Raw genomic sequence first — 17,663 nt, 5'->3', positions numbered from 1 at the left:
TGATAAATTTGGTTTGTAAAACAAAGGAAACTGGCAACAATGCAAAAATTAAAGGAAACAGTTCAGTTAAATGCTGGTACTGTGACAAAACTGGCCACAAAAAGGATTGTTGTAAATTTAAGATGGGCCAGCACAGACTGGCATAAGTGTCTAGTGAAAGCCTTTCTCCTAGTAGGAGAAATGGGGGGACACCAAGATGAAGGGGCAAAGCACGGAGGTACAAGGATCAACCCAAACACACCCACAATCTGATGGGATGGTGGGAAGGTTCAATAGGAATCTGGGACTTCAGCTGGCTACATTTGTAGAACAGTACCAAAAGGACTGGGACTAGCATATCGCATTTCTTTTCATGGCTTATAGAACAGCAGTCAAAGAGAGTACAAAATGTACTGCAGCACTCATGTTTGGACGTGAACTAAGGACTGCAGCAAACCTCTTGTGTGGAGTTCCTGAAGAGTAGCAAAGGGAGTTAAACTACGTAGAAACCCTACAATCTAAAACTGAAAAAGTTCATACCTTTGGAAGGTAGCCTCTGACAAAATGGAAAGGCTGTATGATGTAAGGTCATATGGGGAAATTTTTAAAAGAGGGCACTCTCTCTGGTTCTACAGTCCTAGAAGAAAGAAGGGTAGGAGCCCTAAATTGGATGAACCTTGACAAGGACCCTATGCAGTACTGACCCAAATCAATGAAGTGGTGTACAAGAACACAGTTGGGGCCCAGAACTAAACCAAAAGTTATCCATAAAGACCATTGGAGAAGTTATCAGGGGGACAGAATTCACTTTGGCTGCCCTCTGAATCTGAGAATGTAGCTGTGGAAGTTGAGTCTTGAAAAGTTGTTACAGAAGTGAATTCATCATTAGAATAAAATGAGCAGGGTCTGCTTCAGCCAGCAAATTCCACAGAAACAGTAGGTGTCCCTCAGAGGCTGACTGAAAAGAAACCCAGGGAGAGAAAAGCCTCAAAGAGATTTGGGTGGGAATAAAATTATTTTGGGCTGGTAATGTGAAAAACATCTTGATAGAAAGACACTGTACATGTGTGAATAGTTAACTTGTATAATTTTTAATTTGTTAAATTACTGATTTCTCTTTGGGCTGATTGGTGAGTGTCACCATTTTAGGCCTCATCAGGATGATGTACAAAGCTGAGGTGGGAAGAGATGTTGTGAGCTTGGTGGGTTGAGTTAAAACCCTATTCAGATTGATAGGTGTGCATACATGGCTCCTTGCACTGTGCATACTCACCTGGAGTTCTTGTGTGGATGCACTCTCTGTTGCATCGGGATAGAAATTCCAATGGGCAACTCGCCATCATCTGGCACTCTGTCTTTTGGGAAACGGTGATGCACGATGCTTCAGAGGTGACTGGAAGCAAGGGATTAAGTTCCCATCATGCAACTTTCTCCATCCCATAATGCCATCCACATCCCATAATTTTTGTACCTTTTTTAAAAAAACACCAAAACTGCATAGCACTTCTCACTGTCCGCCTTCTCTGACAGAAGCATGGAGCCCTCACAGCTCTGCACTATTGTCATGAGCATTGCAAACACAGGATGAAGAATCCTTCAGTATTTGCAGAGCCGCAGGAAGAACCGCAATAATGGGGGAACATGACGATTTTGTGGAAGACAGATTGCTCTGGGACATAGTGAAAACCAGTTTAAGGTTGTTGTTGACATTCATGGAGCAGATGCAGTGCTGCTTATGGGTCTGAGAAACAAACACTGACTGGTGGGATTGCATCGTAATGCAGGATTGGGATGATGAGAAGTGGCTGCAGAACTTTTGGCTGCTAAAGCGCACACTTCTGGATCTGTGGGCTGAGCTTGCACCAGCCCTTCAGTGCAGGGACACCAGAATGAGAGCTGCATTGACAGTTGAGAAGCAAGTGGCATTCGCTCTGTGATAGCTCATCATGCAGGATTGCTGCCATTCAGGGGGAAATCGTTTTGGAGATGGAAAATGCCACTGTGTCATGTAACTGTATAGGATCATTAACTGTCTCGTGCTGCATAGGACTGTGACTCTTGGTGATGTGCAAGACATATTAGATGAATTTGCAGCAATAGGGTTCCGGAACTGCAGTGGGGCAATAGGTGGCACAAATATCCCTATTTTGGCACCCGCCCACCTTGCCACAGAATACATCAACAGAAATGGCTACTTTTCTATGGTTACGCAAGCATTGGTGGATCACCAGGGATGCTTCACCGATATCAGTGTTGGCTGGTCAGGGAAGGTGCATGACCTTCTCATCTTTAAGATCACAGGACTGTTCAGAAAGCTACAAGCAGGGATGTTTTTTCCCAACCAGTGGATTACCATTGGCAATGTTGAAATGCCAGTAAAGATCCTAGAGGACCCATCCTATCCCTTTTTCCCCTGGCTAATGAAGCCATACACTAGCCACCTCAACAACGCTACGGAAAGAGTCAATTACCAACGTAAGAGGTGCAGAATAACAGTTGAATGTGCTTTTGGTAGATTGAAGGGATGCTGGTGGTGTTTATGCAATAGATTGGATCTCAGTGAGAAAAATATCCCAACTGCCTGTTGTGTCCTGCATAACATCTGTGATGCAAAGGGGAGAAAGTTGCTGCCAGGAGGGCAGTGGTGGAGTGGCTGTCTGCTGAGTTGGAATAGCCAGACACAAGGGCTAGTAGAAGAGCTCAGTGCAGAGCTATGCGGCTGAGGGAAGCCTTGAAAGAGCACTTAACAGTCAGGCACAGTAATGTGGCTGGCGGACTGTTGTGCTCTACCTGGCCCTGAAGTTTTGGTGGCTATTAGGAATTGTGTGGTGCTTGGTGTACATTTATGAATATAACACTGTCTGTTAATGCACCTATTCTGCAGTGCTCGCTATACAATTATAATTAGTATGCCGTTTGTCACTGATTCTGAGTTCTGTCACTCTGTACAAGAACAAGTAGTGGGTGCTTTGAGAAGCAATAGACATTCTGCAGCATGTGTTGTTAAGTAATAAAGATGAATTATTTACCAAAAAATAGATGTTTCTTGCATACCAAAAGTGGTGCAAAAAAACCCAATGTGCAATTAAAAAACAAACAAAATAAAAATGTCTGAAATAAATGAACGGAATAGGGAAAAGAACGTTTATGGCCATTTTCATTCATTTTGGCTACACATCAGCAATCATAGCTCTCACCGGTGAGCGTATATGAAGCTTTCGTTCCCCTTATTGTCCCCCAGTGTGTAGAGGTAGGTGTAGGGATGAAGCCCTTGATGCCATGTGGAATGTTGAGGGGTGTGGAGCAGGTGCTAGAATGGAGTTCTCCATTGACTGGAAAGGGAGGTGAGACTGTTACTGTTGGACCTGTAGGTCAGTAAGAGTCTGCAGCATTCGTGTTTGCTGTCAGAGAAGCCACATTTTATCCTGATACATCTTCGACTCCAGGACCTTTCTTCATACTGTCTGCAGCGCTGGCTTGCAGGATCTCATGAGAATATATCTGCCTGTGTCCTCTCCTTTCTCCTTATTATGGTTAGGTATTCTGTGAGGGTGGAGGGGGATCCCTCTTAGCCACAGCAGCAGCAGTTACAGATGAAACACCCAGAGGTATTGTATTTAGAGTCACAATGGGAAGTGAAAGTTAAGTTTCAGAACTCTCTTCCCTTGCTCCGCTGAAGTTTTAAACAAGACATGCTTATTGACGCTTCACCCTTAGTGCGCCTCTGCACAGCACCGCCCTCCAGCCTGAGCGATGGTGCTGTGTGGCCCAGTGAGGGCAGGACTGGCAGTGAGGAAGGAATCGTTCTCTTGCATGAAACAATAAAATTTCAGACCATATTTCTGTGAGTATGATGCAGGGTAATGGCACTGAGCACTGATGCTACTTTCCATAGGCGGTGGTGATTCTCGCTGATATCTCGCTCCTGAGGGCAACAAAGACACAGAGAGCACAGCTGCTGCTGGTGTCCCTAAGCTATCCAGGCCCATACACTGCTAGCCCTGTTTACTGCAATGGTGCCTGCCAAAGTCATTATGGAGTGGCATGGGGAAGAGTCCTCCTATGGAGGAAGAAATAAGGCAGTTATCCCTAGAAGCCTTTGGGAGAGGATTGCAGAGTTCTTCCTTGAAAGTTTCATTGCGACCTCTCAGCAGGATTCAAGGGACATCCCTGTGTACACACACAAACTGCTCTGTATATGCTCCCGCCCTCCCCCCCCTAAGTCTACAAGGGAAGGAAAAGCACATAACAACTCTACCTTGTTTGTTGTACTGCTACCTCTTCTAGTGTAAGTAAATTACTGAAAAGTCAATACCTGTGTCCTGCTACACGGGGGTCCGGTAGCATCTGCCCATTTAAACATTGTACTGGGACACGCATTCACATACTTACCTGAGGTTCCTTCCCCGACATCGGGCTCAGCTGCAGGGATTGACTAGACTGCAGTGGAGCCTCAGAAAGATCCTCTCTTGTGGCATAGCTGGACCCCCAGGTTGCATGTCCCCCATCCTCCTTGCTGGGGGAACACAGCAGGGGTCTGTGTCTGGGGCTCCTTGGAGGTATCCAAAGTGCTCTGGGGTGGGGGTGTCTCTGCCAAATATGGCATACAACTCGTTAAAAAGGCAGCTCAGCACCAGATTTACTGTTGGCCTCCCTGGCCTTCTGGTATGCCTGCCACAGATCCTTCCCTTTCACCCAGCACTGCTGCTGAGCCCTGTCGTATCCCTTCACCAGCATCCCCCGTGCAATCTGCTCATAGAAGTCTATGTTTTACAATTGCTCCATTGCTGTGGCTGCACGGCCTCGTCTTCCCACGGGCCCAAGAGAGCCAATACCTCCTGTCTACTCCAAGCAGGAGCACATGTGGAGCATGTAGCCGGCGCGGTCAGTTGAGCAGCTGCACACAACAAAGAAGAGCTGCAAGGTGTGCTCACCAAGCTGGGCAATAAAGAAAAGTCATTTAAAAATACGTAGGGTCTTAAAGGGGGTAGTGACTTCTGGTCTCTGTGAGCCCTGGAGAGTGGAGTTCACAACTGTGACCAGAGTGGTCAGTGTCAGGCATTGTGGGACAGCTGCTGGAGGGCTGTTAAGGGTGGACATAGGTTACGTGGTGTCTACACTTGCACTGCATTGACCACAGTAGGTCAACCATGACTCAATGCTGTTTGTGGAGATGGTGTTACTGCATCCCCGTAAGGGGGCACGTATGTTGGTAGGACACAAATTTGAGTGTAGACACATGCACAAATAGGTTGATGCAAGATGACTCAGGTCAAGTTAACTTCATAGAGTGTAGACCAACCCTAAGGAATTGCTCCTTTTTTTTTTTTTCTTGGTTCCTCCTGCATTTAGAGAAGGATTTTGTACATTCCTTGCAGTTAAACAAGATTGCATCAAAGACAATACCAAACTCCATCAATTTCTACTTCCAATCGGAACATCCTCAGGGCCCCAAAATTTTACTAGCTGCTCGGGTCAAAAAAGTGCAGTTGTATCATTTGTTTGCCTGAGAACAGCCTCTTTCCCAATGCAACACTCCTGCAACTGGTATCAGCAGAGGTGCTTAAGCTGGAGGCCCTCAATTTAAAAGGGGACGGAGGTGGAGTGTTGTCCATGAGGGAGTCTTTGAAACATATTTCTTCCTTCACATTGGTCTTAGATGGTTTGGAGCAATTGACCTGCAAAGAATGCTGAAAGTCTATCTATTTTCATTTGGAGAATGCAGTGAGTCATGTTTCTGGGAAAGGGGAAGTGCTTTTGTTTTTTAGTTAGGGGTGTCTCCGCTGATTTGTGTACATTTTGTTTTATGAAATGTGTTTTTAATTGATGCCATGGGTGCTTTTTATATTGCGTTCTAAACCCAAATGAATATTCAACAAGTACTAACCTTGCTTAATTTGTGAGCTCTGATGGGATCATACCACACGATGGTATGGCTACCGGTCAACGAGGCACTCTTCGACAGTGGAGCACTCTTAGTGAACAGTACTTTATGTGCATGAAAGAACATTTTCAAACTTGGGTGACTAAAGTTAAGTGCCTAAATAAATGATACAATTATTTTTAAGCAGTTCTGAGTGCCCACAGCTCCTTTTGAGTCAATGGAAGCTGTGGGTGCTCAGCACCAATGAAAATTTGGTCACTTAATAATATAATATATATATATAATATATATAATAATAATTTGGTCACCTAATTTTAGGCTCTCAAGTTTGAAGATTTGGCCCTACTGTATCAAGAATGGACTGATTAGTTCCTCCCAAAAGAATGGTGTATACCAGTAATACCTTCACACGTTTCACCACACAGGAGGCAATTGATTCTAAAAATAAAGAGGGACTGTATAGCCTCTTTTTCATTTCTCTTTCCAGTTCCTGGGTTTGTTTGTTTTGCTTTTTTTAGTTACTAGGGACATTTACATGAAAACAGGATCTTTGTTTCTCAATACTTCACCTGTTCTTGCTGCTTATTCCTTGCCAGAAGTCATTATTCTCTGTTTTCGATGGTGGAATCACTTCCATGGGAGCGAGCATGATATCTAAGAAAGTCTGACACATTTTGGCAGCAAATACAAAGTGGGAGCAGGTGAACTTTCTAGACCAAAGATCCTGTTTTTATGTAAACGTTATTAAACACTTTACAAACAAACAAAAACAAAAATCTGACACACAAGTAAAATGGTTTCTGTATAGGATTTTTTTCTGAGTTTTTCAGGAGGTTGCTTGGTTAAAGTTTGAAAGACCACTGTATATGAGGTGGTATATGCTAAATTTCTCAGAGTAAATTTACATGCACAAAGTAGTTCTAGTCATGAGTTGAATTAAAATAAACATGGGTTCATTTGTAGATTAAAACTGCTTTCTGAACTATTTATAATGACTCTTATTTGAAGTTTTTCTTTTTTTTTTTTTAAATAAATCTTTTACTTCCTTCTGTAAACCCTAGCTTGGGAGGGTAATTCACTGTGCAATGCAGAGTTAAAAGACTGACATTTACTTTATAATCAAATTAGGAGGAAGGAAATCCTAGAGGAAATGTACAATGATTTACATGTCTTTTAAGGCAGCTCTAGTGATTACGCAATATTTTAGATTTCATGGAAATAATGTATATCCAGCTGAAATGTCAGAAAGTCAGGGAAGCTAAAATATACTGTGACTATTATCCGAAGTGTCTGCCTTTATAGTCCTCAGAAATAGAGATGCCAAAATTAAGTGTGAAATGACCTATCTTTTGTCTAAGAATGTTACATTATTACAGAATTGTCTCTTGATTTCTAGATGCAGACAATAAGAGGAACAGGCATGGAATGAAATCTTCCACCTTCACGGAAAAAAGGGTAATTTGAATCCAAGTAGTTTTATTTAAAACCTAAACCACCACTGTAGCTAAAGACATGGAGGAATCCACTTTGTGCTGTTACAAGTTTAGCTAGACTTCTGCAAGAGATTGTGTTAGCATATTCCAAAAATGGGAAGTCAGGCAATGACTTGTGCTTTGTGCACAGGAGCAGCCGCATTTCCTATACAGCCACTTCTCATTCCTTCCTTCAGTCTTATCATTCCATTGAAGCAATACATTTCACATTCACAGGCTTCCAGTGTCATCTGGTGCAACTGCACTGGAATCGTGGCCACTCAAACCAAGGGTGATTTTGGCCCCGTGACTGTGATCTTGACTTATACAGAAAGTTTTTTTCTCCTGAGTTGTATTTCTTCTGTAAAGTACCAGGACGCACGAGAACACACGAGATGCCATCACACCATCAGCTGATATGACAGTTGGCCATACCAGAGCACTAGGATTCTGAGGCATAGGGGAAAAGTGATTTTTCCTTAAACACAGAGGTCTTGCATGGCCGAATAGTGCATTACCACTATGGCAGCATCAGGCGCAGTTACATCTCTTTATTTGTAATAAGTCACATTGATTTCAACTAGCACTGCTTCATTTGAGAAACTACAACTATATGTGCAGATTTTAAGTCTTAACATGAAGGTTCTCTCAGCCTTGGACTTAAGACTGCTTCTGGACTCTCATGAAGGCCATAGGCCAAAATATGCCTGCGTTTTTTCTACCTCTTGTGAAGCAGACTTCTAACTCCAGTTTATTTAGACTCTCAAGGTGATATTCTGGCTCCATTAAAGTCCACATCAAAACTCCTATTGACTTCAGTGGGGCCAAGATTCCACCTGAGTGCACTACAAATATACCTATATATGGACTATGGATTAAAAAAAGGCTAAAGGAAGCATCCAGCACCCCGAGTTGCGCCAAGGGTCATGAAGATATTTAAAGTGACAGGCCGTGCAGACTCATGTCTTGATACATTCTAAACATGAAGAATCTGGTGCTGGCACAGGAATCTCATTTGCTGCAGTGCAGCTGCCACACAGATCAGCGTTCAGGACGAAGTCATAGCTCAGTCTTCTGGTTCTCAGAAGAGCAGCACGCGGACGTCTAGAGAGCAGGATGCTCTGTGCATGGTGACATCCCCTCTAGCAGACAGGAGGAGAGTTACTAACAGTTTCCAGAGGAAGCCATATCAAGCTTTCCTCAGCAGACGAATAGTTGCTACAACTCCCAAGATCTTGAGGTTAAAGGCAGACCAAAAGAGGGAGAATCCACAGCTTTCCAAGTACCACTTTGATTGGTAGATAAGCCTATTGGGACAAATTAATCTCTGTCCGTAAATCCACTTAAACTGGAAAATTCCTTACCCATAATTTCCCTTCTGCTAGCAAGTCTCCCACAATTCTGGATGCCTGGCTGCTCCCTTCCTCTGTAGCTAACAGAGACAGATCAAAGTTTTGGAACCATGTGCTTTGGTCACACTCCCTCTGCTCATACTTGCTGGCAAATGAGTTATTCCAAAACTGTCCCACTCAGCATCTGATCTTTTGGCTCATAAGCCATTCAGGGTGGGTAGAATTGTGAAAGACACTGCTCGCAGAAATGGAAGTATCAATAAGACATTTTCCGCTCTGCAGCCCACAATTCTGGATGTCTGAGAAGCAGCAAGCAGTGAACAGATGTCAGGAGGGTTCTAGAAAAAGTCAGAAAGAAGAAAGGAAAGAAAGGTATCCCTCCTCATTCATCAGATTTGCTGAAAGGATTAAATTTCTGGGCTACTGCCTGCAGAACCTTCCTGCCAAAGGAAGCCTCTGCAGATGACAGGATGGCCAGCTGATAGGGCTTGATAAAGGTAGTAGCTGTTGAGCAGGTGTCTGCCTTGCAAATAGCCAGTGTGGATGTATTTTCTCTTTCTGCCCACGCAGAAATCTTATGAAGTGTGCCCTGATCCCTTCCAAGACCGGAATTCTGATGCCTTTTTAGCCTCCAAAATGCATAGCATAATCCATCTAGCAATGGAGGACTTGGAAGCTCTTCCCATTTCGGGTGGGAAGATATGAATGGGGAGTCTGATCTTCTTGTGTAGTCTACTACTACTCTTAGATCTACCAGGTTTATTCTTTCCTCCAGGCTCCAGATGCCTTGAGCTGTTTGGGTTCCAAGGTTTGCTTCCCAGCACTCCAGGCTGGTGTCAGCTGTGAGGACCAGAAGATCTGGAAGGGGTATGGGCATACCTTTGCGGACATTGCCCTGGGCTGACCACGATTTTCAGGAGCTGAGCACCAGCGTCGGGATCTTTACTTGATCCTTCCTGTGTTCTGGGGAATGGTCGCACACCTTCAGGATGAAGCTGTGAAGGTGCCTGCTGTGTGATTGTTCCCATGTAGTGACCTCTGTGCATGACACTAGGAGGCCTCACAGTTGAAGACCCAGTGCTCTGGTGGGCCTCTTGCAGCTCTAGAACAATGTGGAAAGCACTGTTTCTAGTGATGGGTAGATCTTTGTTGTTAAAATCTCTATGTACGTTCCCAGGTGACTTATTTTGGTGGACAGAGTCAAGGAGCTTTTCTTGACATTGATAACAAAGTGTGCTTGCAGGGGATTCAGCATCAGGGATGTGGCTCTGTTGCGAGGGATGGAGCTTTGCTAAAGATGTGGTCCAGGAGAGGATACGCGTAGACACTCTGTGACTTGAGTCTGACTACAAATGCCACCACCATCTTTGTAAGGACCCTGGGGGTCGAGGACAGGCCGAACGGGAATGGCCAGTATTGATAATGCTACCTGCTGTAAGCAAACCTTAGAAATCTGTGGTGGCACAGTCTGATAGGAATATGGAGGTATGCATCCACCAGATCCACTGAAGTCAGAAGATCTCTCTGGAACAGGGATGACACAGTAGAGGCCAGGGTCTCCATCCAAAACTTCATTTTCTTCATCCACTTGTTGAGCCTTTGGAGGTTGAGAATGGCTTGGATTGCCCCTGTGCGCTGTCGAACAATGAAGATGGAATAATAGAACCCTGAGAATCTTTCTTCTGAGGGGATGCTCTCTATCATGCCCATATCTAAAAGATGAGATATCTCATTCTGGATCAGACTGTGCTTCCCAGGGTTGTTGGAGTTGGGGGACTGGATGGGGAAGAGATGAGGTAGAGCCCATAGCTCGAGGGTGTATCCCTAACTCACTTGTCTGTGATTGATACAACCCATTCCTCCAGGAAATGGGAAATTCTACCCCCTAGTTTCAGCTCTGGGCAGAGGCCTATGCAGTTTTTACCATAAAGCAGCTTTGGGAGTGGTGGGATTCCTTCTGAACTTTCACCTCAAACCTCGGTTCTGTGGCTTACCTTTGGAGAACCTGCTTTCCCTTTGTTGGTATTTCTTTGAGGATGAAGGATAAAAGGAGCACCTCTGTCTGAGGGCCAGTCTTTACTCTCTCCTGAAGCCATTATGTGGTATCGGGAGAGACTGTTTGGATTTTGCTATGCTGTCTGCCACTACTTCATCTAGCTTTTCCCAAAAAAGAAGGAAGTCTGTAAACTTGGCAGGTCATAGAAACGTGGCTTTGAGCGGGTATCCACCTTCCAGGGTCAGAGCCATAGGTGGCAACTGGTTACCAAGCATGGCTCTGGCTGAGAATCTCACTGCATCCATTGAGGTGTCATCTACGAATGCTGTTACTGGGAAAACTCTTTAAAATAGAGCCAAAGTCAGGGTGATCTCTACCCTTAAAGGTCCTGAGATCTTCCAACCAGGAAAGAGATGTCCTTGCAAAGCAGGTGGCTGGTAGGGAAGCCTTGAGGGGGCTGAGGAGGCCTCAAAGACTTTTTTTGAGAGTGGCCTCCATCTTTCTATCTGTGGGGTTCTTATGATCAGACTCCCCTTCTGAGGGGGTAACCATATCTCTTACTTGGAATGCTACAGAGGGGTCAACCTTTTATTTCTGAATAGGGTCTTTTGGTTTCTGAATCCTATAGAACCCAAGGTCATTTTTGTTAATGTGAATGCCCTCATTGGGCTTATCCCATTCTTCCCTGATCACTTCCTCAAAGGAGGAGTGTAGGGGAATTGCAGCTCCAGGGATGATTTTGAGGGGAGAAATGTATTCTGAGGCTTACTTGTGGGAGTCTGTTTGGGTTGAATCTGAATAGTGGAGACAACTTTGCTGCATATGGGCTCAAATTTTGCGGGGGGGTGCGGGGGGAATCTTTGCTTTCCCTGGTCCCATTTGGTGTCAGAGTCCAACAATTCACCATCCTCAGTGAAGGAGGAAGATGAGTCAGGGTTTGTAACTCCTGGATCTTTTGTGCTTTTTCTTCCTCTCTTTTCCTTTCTTTGATTTCTTAACTTGTTTTGCACACTTTGAGAGCATATGAGCTCTTTGACACTTTGCTGATCCTTTTGTGGCTAGCCTTCCTAAGGGGCTGAAGCCCTCTCAAGAGAGCTCTCTTTGAGTCCTCCCACGATGGGTCCGATTCCCCTAGGGAGGGAAGGAGGGGGTACAATGCCAGAGCCCTACGAGTTGAATTAGGAAAGAGGATGGGTGTTTATGAGCCCTGCTTCTTTTCCCTGGGCACTCAGGACCCACTTTAAGAATCGGGGGGGTGGGGGAGGGCAGAATTTGTGGCCCCACAGATCTCCTCTCTGGTTTTCAGGGGCCCCTTGGGACTCACACCTGAATTGGCTGGCAGGGGTCCTCCTCGTCTTTAGAGCCTCTCACTGCTCTGCCCAGAGATTCCTGCTCCATTTTCCCCACACTGGCATTTCAGCTGCTCCGGTGCATGGAGTACCCTGCATACCTGTCTGACTCATAATCCGGGGACCTGACTGACTTAGGAACAGAAGGCTGGGTACAACTCATTATTGGCCAAGCCCAGGAAGGCTGCCTCACAGATGGAGCATCATTTAGATTTTATTTGGTGCTTTTTAGGCTGCTTTACCATGCCTGAGAGGAGCAAAGGAGCCAGCAGGGAGGTACCACAGAGGAGGCTCAGGCTGGGTTATGTCACCCAACTGTGAACAGGCCCAGGGAGGAGGGAAAGGCTAGAGAGGGAGAACAGTGCTCACCACTGCCCTAAAAATAGCCAAACAGAACCCTGAAAAGAAGAAAATAGGCAGGAGCAACAGAAGCACCGTCCACAAACTGCCGTGGAGGCAGACAATATGGCGGCAAGCAGGAATGGAGGGGGCGTGGCCAATGCATGCCGCACCAAGACTTTGATCCACCGCCATGAGCTGCACAGAGGAGGGCAGCAGTCCAGCCACTCAGAAATGTAGGAGACGCTGGGCTACGAAACAGTGGAATTACTCCAGGGATGAATTTGGCCCAGTATACATGCAGCGCTGCTTCCGCAGTTCCCCCGTGTTACAGTACTTCAGAAATGAATGCAGACAGGAGATAAGGCGCAGAAGGGCTCCATATGCATTTAGTTAATTCAGCATAACTCACTTGTCACAGGACTAACCAGAAACACCTCCATCATCTGGAATAGTCCAAAGTGTAAATTTTTTTCCAACAGCTTCATGCCTTTCTAACACCTTATCCACTTCTATGGATTTGTGGATTAAATGTTAGAATGGTACCTCTATTATACCAGCACTGCACGTTATAAATTCACTTACAGATCCTATCGGTATGGGTTTATTTTGGTTATTCACAGAGAACAGAACACTAAAAATAGAAAAGAGTGGTGTTCAATTTAGAGGGTTTTTTTTTTTTAGTTAGATTATTTTTGTTGTCCTTCTTTAGTTGTTTACTTTTTAATTGACTGTAAACAAACAGAATAAATGACGTTTGGAAAAACTGGGTATAACCATTTTAATACTGGCCGTTTTTCTCTCTCAGGCTTTGTGAACACTAGCACTTTTGTTGGCAAACCTTTTGTCGGCCAGGGGTGTGGAAAAAAAAAAACCACCTCTGACCAACGTAAGTTTCACCAACAAAAGTGCCGGTGTGGACACGCTCCTGCCAGCATGGCTGCCGCTGCTTGTTGGGGGTGGTTTTGGGCGCGCTCTCGCCCGCCGGCGTAGAGCAGCTACAGAGGAGACCTTACAGCAGCGCAGCTGCGCCACTGCAAGGCCGGTAGCGTAGACATAGCCCTAGTAAATGTAGAAATCGTTTTTTTCTTTCCTCTAAGCAGTAAATGTCCCTACTGGCATAAATGGTACAGTGTTTTGTTTTGTTTTCAACAGAGCACGGAAGAGACAGCAGCAGAAAATAGTTTACGACTTTTAAGGAAAAAACATAACAAACACAAAGGTTTGACAAATAATTAATATTATGATGACGATGTGATGTGATAATAAATTGTACTGAAATGGCCAGTCTGAGGTCAGGTCACCTCCTAGCAGCTGACTCACAACTATACGTTTCCTTTTTTTCCTCAGCCAATTCTCTGCACGCTGGCAAGGGAGTGGGGTTCCGATTTGCAGAACAGCTGTGTGATTGCAAAATAATTGTGCAGGAAGCAAATCCCACTGCTTTGGCTGAGGGCCATTAATATCCAAGAAGAGTCAATTATTCCCCAGTGGTTATATAATCCCTTGACCCTGAATGGCTGCTAGTCTCAGAACTCCTCAGCCATAGGCCCACAGCAAACATGGATGCCTCAGCTTCTGCCCCCTCCCCTCCTTCCAGCTGTGAAATGAGATTACATTTAGAAAGGAAAATTACTCTTAGCTGGAAAATTAACATTAGCCTCCTTCAAAGGGCAAGGAGGAATAGGCGGCAGAGTTATTGAGAAGGCTGGTGTGACATGGGTTAGTGGGGCCAGAAGTTGAGGTAACCATTGTAGGGGCTGTTCATAAGTTATATAACACGTGGGGTGGGGGGGGTGTTAGATGCTTAATTCTTCATTTGTTAGAGTGTTACAAAGGGGTAGGTGGGTCTTGAAAGTCACCAAAATGTGTTACCTAATTTATGAACATCCCCTTAGTTGTGGCCAGCAAGATGAGGAGACGAGGCCAGTAGCCAGTTAAGAGTACAGGTGAGAAGATGTCAAGCCCATTTCAGTACAAAAACTATTCAAAGATGTTTCCAGTTACTGCTGGTTGGTAACCAGCCCCTCAAATGTTTTAGGCCACCATGCAGTTATTATAAAATGCATTGTAATGTGTGTGTTTTATTTAGATTTAGCTGTTGTAATTGCATTTTTTTTTTATAGTAAAGCAAGTTGTCGAGCACCCTGCTTAGTAGATAGCATTCCTTTCCAATGTCTTATACTGCACAAAAAGCATTGTTGTAATTATCCATTGGGATTACTCTTCCAAATAATGAGAGAGTTTGTATTAAAGAGGCAAAAGTGGCATTTACCTGCTGTGTATGGTGGCTAAATTCAGTGTGCTTGAAATACATTACCATGTATTTTTTTTAAAAATTATACTACTCTGTATTACTGCTACAACTGTACTTCAACGAGCAAAAGACTCTCATAGAAAATGCTGGAACATTTTATTTGTATATTATAGGATATCTGGTATAAGCAGAACTATACTTTCATTCTCTCAATCTCCCACCAATAACAAAATTATATATAAATTAGTTTTTTAACTCTGACACTTGCTCCTGTAATTTATTCTTCACCTGAAGTCTTAATCCTTAGACCTGCATCCTCATAATCCTCTTCACGATAAGTAACTGATGTCAAAACTTAAGATCATGATTTGAAGTGGGGAAAAGAACTGCAGGCGCAACTAATCCTGTAAAAACAGCCTGCTTTCATGAAAATGTCCTGCGAAAGAAACAAACACAGAGCGAATAGTAATTTTTTGGTTTTGGTGTGTTCCCCAAAGTTGCCCATGCATGCTCAGCAGCTCTTTTAATTGAGGACCCATGCTTTAATAATGGGATTTGTTATACGTTCTCCTGAGGTCTTTACTCAAACCCTTCAAATAAAGACAGTTTATCTTTTTTTCAAAAGGGCGTTCACACTTTGATACAAAGTGTACACATGTCCCTCCTTTCAAACAGCCCATTTATTTTAGCATAATTAATGACAGTCCTGAGACAGACTAGTTAAAAAACGGGTACACATATTTTCCTAGTTTTCCAACAGCCGCAAAGTTGCCATATAAAGTGGACCTGCAATAAGGCAAGTTAATTGCTGTGTCATTTGGAAGATCCATGTTCAGGAATGGATGCTATTCTTCAGCCAAATCCTGTTCAAATTGTTCCTTATTAGAACTGTTTCTCCCCCTTCCTGATCAAGCCATGCAGCAGCACTGAGAGAGGATGTAGTGAAAGCTATCTGATTTACCAGACTGAGAGATGCATGGAGGAATATGAATCTAATGAAGGATTGTGGTGACACACTTTGCCTGCCTAGAATTGAGAGGGTTTTATTCCTGGCACTGCGCCTATTGGCTTTTGACCCTTTCGTGCCTCGTCTGAAAGGGTTGAGGAGGTAGAATTAGAACAGCAAGAGAATCTGCCTGAATAGCCATTAGTTTAGCCATGTTCAGTTGCTTCCAGGAGAGGGCGAATAGGAGCTGCTACAATTAGGGTAGAGGGCTTTGAGATACAATGAACTACAGTAACTGTGCTGAGACACAATTTCAGTAAAAGCGTGTGTTCTATATTTTAACAGCAAGAATAGACTTTCTTAGGAAGTGCAAGCAGGCTGGACTTCTGGATGGTATATTTAAAGAAATGCTAGACACACTTCACCTTGCAAAGGAAAAACTGATGGATGACAACACTTCAGAAACAGGTACTGTGAACAAATAGGAACTGTGCTTTGGACAGATTCTGAGCTCAGCCATTTAATTCTTCTTAATTAATTAGCCTCTTACAGTTTGTATGGCAACTTCCACCTTCTCTGTATGTATATATATATATCTTCTTACTATATGTTCCAGTCTATGCATGTGATGAAGTGGCCTGTAGCCCACGAAAGCTTATGCGCTAATAAATTTGTTAGTCTCTAAGGTGCCACAAGTACTCCTGTTCTTTTTATTTAATTCTTGGTACCTTTAACTCGGGGTCACGTTCACTTTTTTAGAGCCCTAAATGGTTTGGTTAGCTTCCTCTGCTATACTACTTCAGTAGGGTGTTAGTGGCATGGGGGCAAGGAGCTGCCAACAAGTCGTTCTCTGTGAAAGCGCCTCAAGTCTGGAATTTGTTAAACAAGCTCCTTCCCCCAAGATACACACATAGCTTAGTCTGCCCGATCCCAGGGGCACTGCAAGCTGTACCAAGCATTTTAAGAAAAGGGTGTTTGAAGGGTTGTGAAGATTTTATCTGGACTGGGGTTGTGTTTTATTTCATCACAGAAGGATGAGCAATCTATGTTAAAGATAGTTACAGTATATGAAAAAAATTGCATATGAATGCATTAAGTCTTGTAATAGATTATTTAGATTAACATTAATTTAAAATATATTGGAGGTTCTGATATAGCTACAGTACTTGTACAAAACACTGTTCTTGAAGCAGTCAACCCACCTTAATAATCTTATGGACAAAGCAACATTAAAGAGAATTTCAAATTTCACTCTGTGGGATTAGCCTTCTCAGTTTTCAAAATAGTCTACTGCTATATCCTTTTGGGAATGAACAATATTAATGTAGTTGACACCGTTAAGGAAAGAGAAATAACCCAATTAACTAAGTCTCCCTCATAAGAGAAGAAGTTTTTGTATAGCAAAAGTTGCCAGAAGTAATAAAAAAAAAAAATACTTATTCACATTTTAGAATCTCACAGCACCTTATAAACATGAAGTAAGTAATCCTCTGAACACCCATGTGAGGTGTGTAAGCATTATCTGTGTTTTACTGATGGAAAACCTGGGACTAAAGCTTAATTTAAATATATTATGTTAATAAACACTATTTAAGGATGCTACAAAGTCACTTCATGCATTTAGAAATGTAAACAATTTATTAGCCTCTTCGACTGGGCACTTTCATGTCATGTGATTTGCAAATAGCAATTAAATTGGCATCCAGCCACTTTATGATCTGGCACATGGTCCCAGAGGTGTTGCAATAAACTAGATTTTAAAACTTATTAAATACATTACATGAACTTGGTTACCAGACGAACAGCTCCTATTTAAATGGGGTGCAGACTGTAGGTTAAATGTAATGAGAATCCCATTTATATCTTATTTTCCATAGGAAATTAGGGAAGCAAAATTGTGAAACTGACACTTCTTCCTTGGTATAAAATAGCAGAAGGGAGATTAGTATTTTTCCCAGCATTCTAGCTTTCTGATCTTAAAAGCCTCATAACTAAAACAACTGGTGAAGTGTACAGATTGGTAGTTACCATTGTGCAATTTTTAAGTTCTGTGTTAACATGAAACAGTAAATCAACTTTTTTTTCAACC

The 17,663-nt window shown here is 43.4% G+C and overlaps 1 protein-coding gene across 1 annotated transcript in view; it reads left to right on the top strand.

The window, feature by feature from the left end:
* Window positions 1–17,663, top strand: part of LOC102932781 (SET domain bifurcated histone lysine methyltransferase 2) — a 98,064-nt gene that overhangs the window by 76,979 nt on the left and 3,422 nt on the right. The window contains exons 21-23 of the mRNA XM_043545670.1: window positions 7,260–7,318; window positions 13,527–13,593; window positions 15,920–16,042. Coding sequence (XP_043401605.1) covers window positions 7,260–7,318; window positions 13,527–13,593; window positions 15,920–16,042 — 249 coding nt within the window. The remainder of the gene's footprint in view (window positions 1–7,259; window positions 7,319–13,526; window positions 13,594–15,919; window positions 16,043–17,663) is intronic.

The sequence above is a fragment of the Chelonia mydas genome, chromosome 1 (genome assembly GCF_015237465.2).
Source record: "Chelonia mydas isolate rCheMyd1 chromosome 1, rCheMyd1.pri.v2, whole genome shotgun sequence".
Taxonomy (NCBI): domain Eukaryota; kingdom Metazoa; phylum Chordata; order Testudines; family Cheloniidae; genus Chelonia; species Chelonia mydas.
The sequence above is the reverse complement of the archived record's forward strand: the minus strand, read 5'-3'. Positions and strand labels throughout refer to the sequence as shown.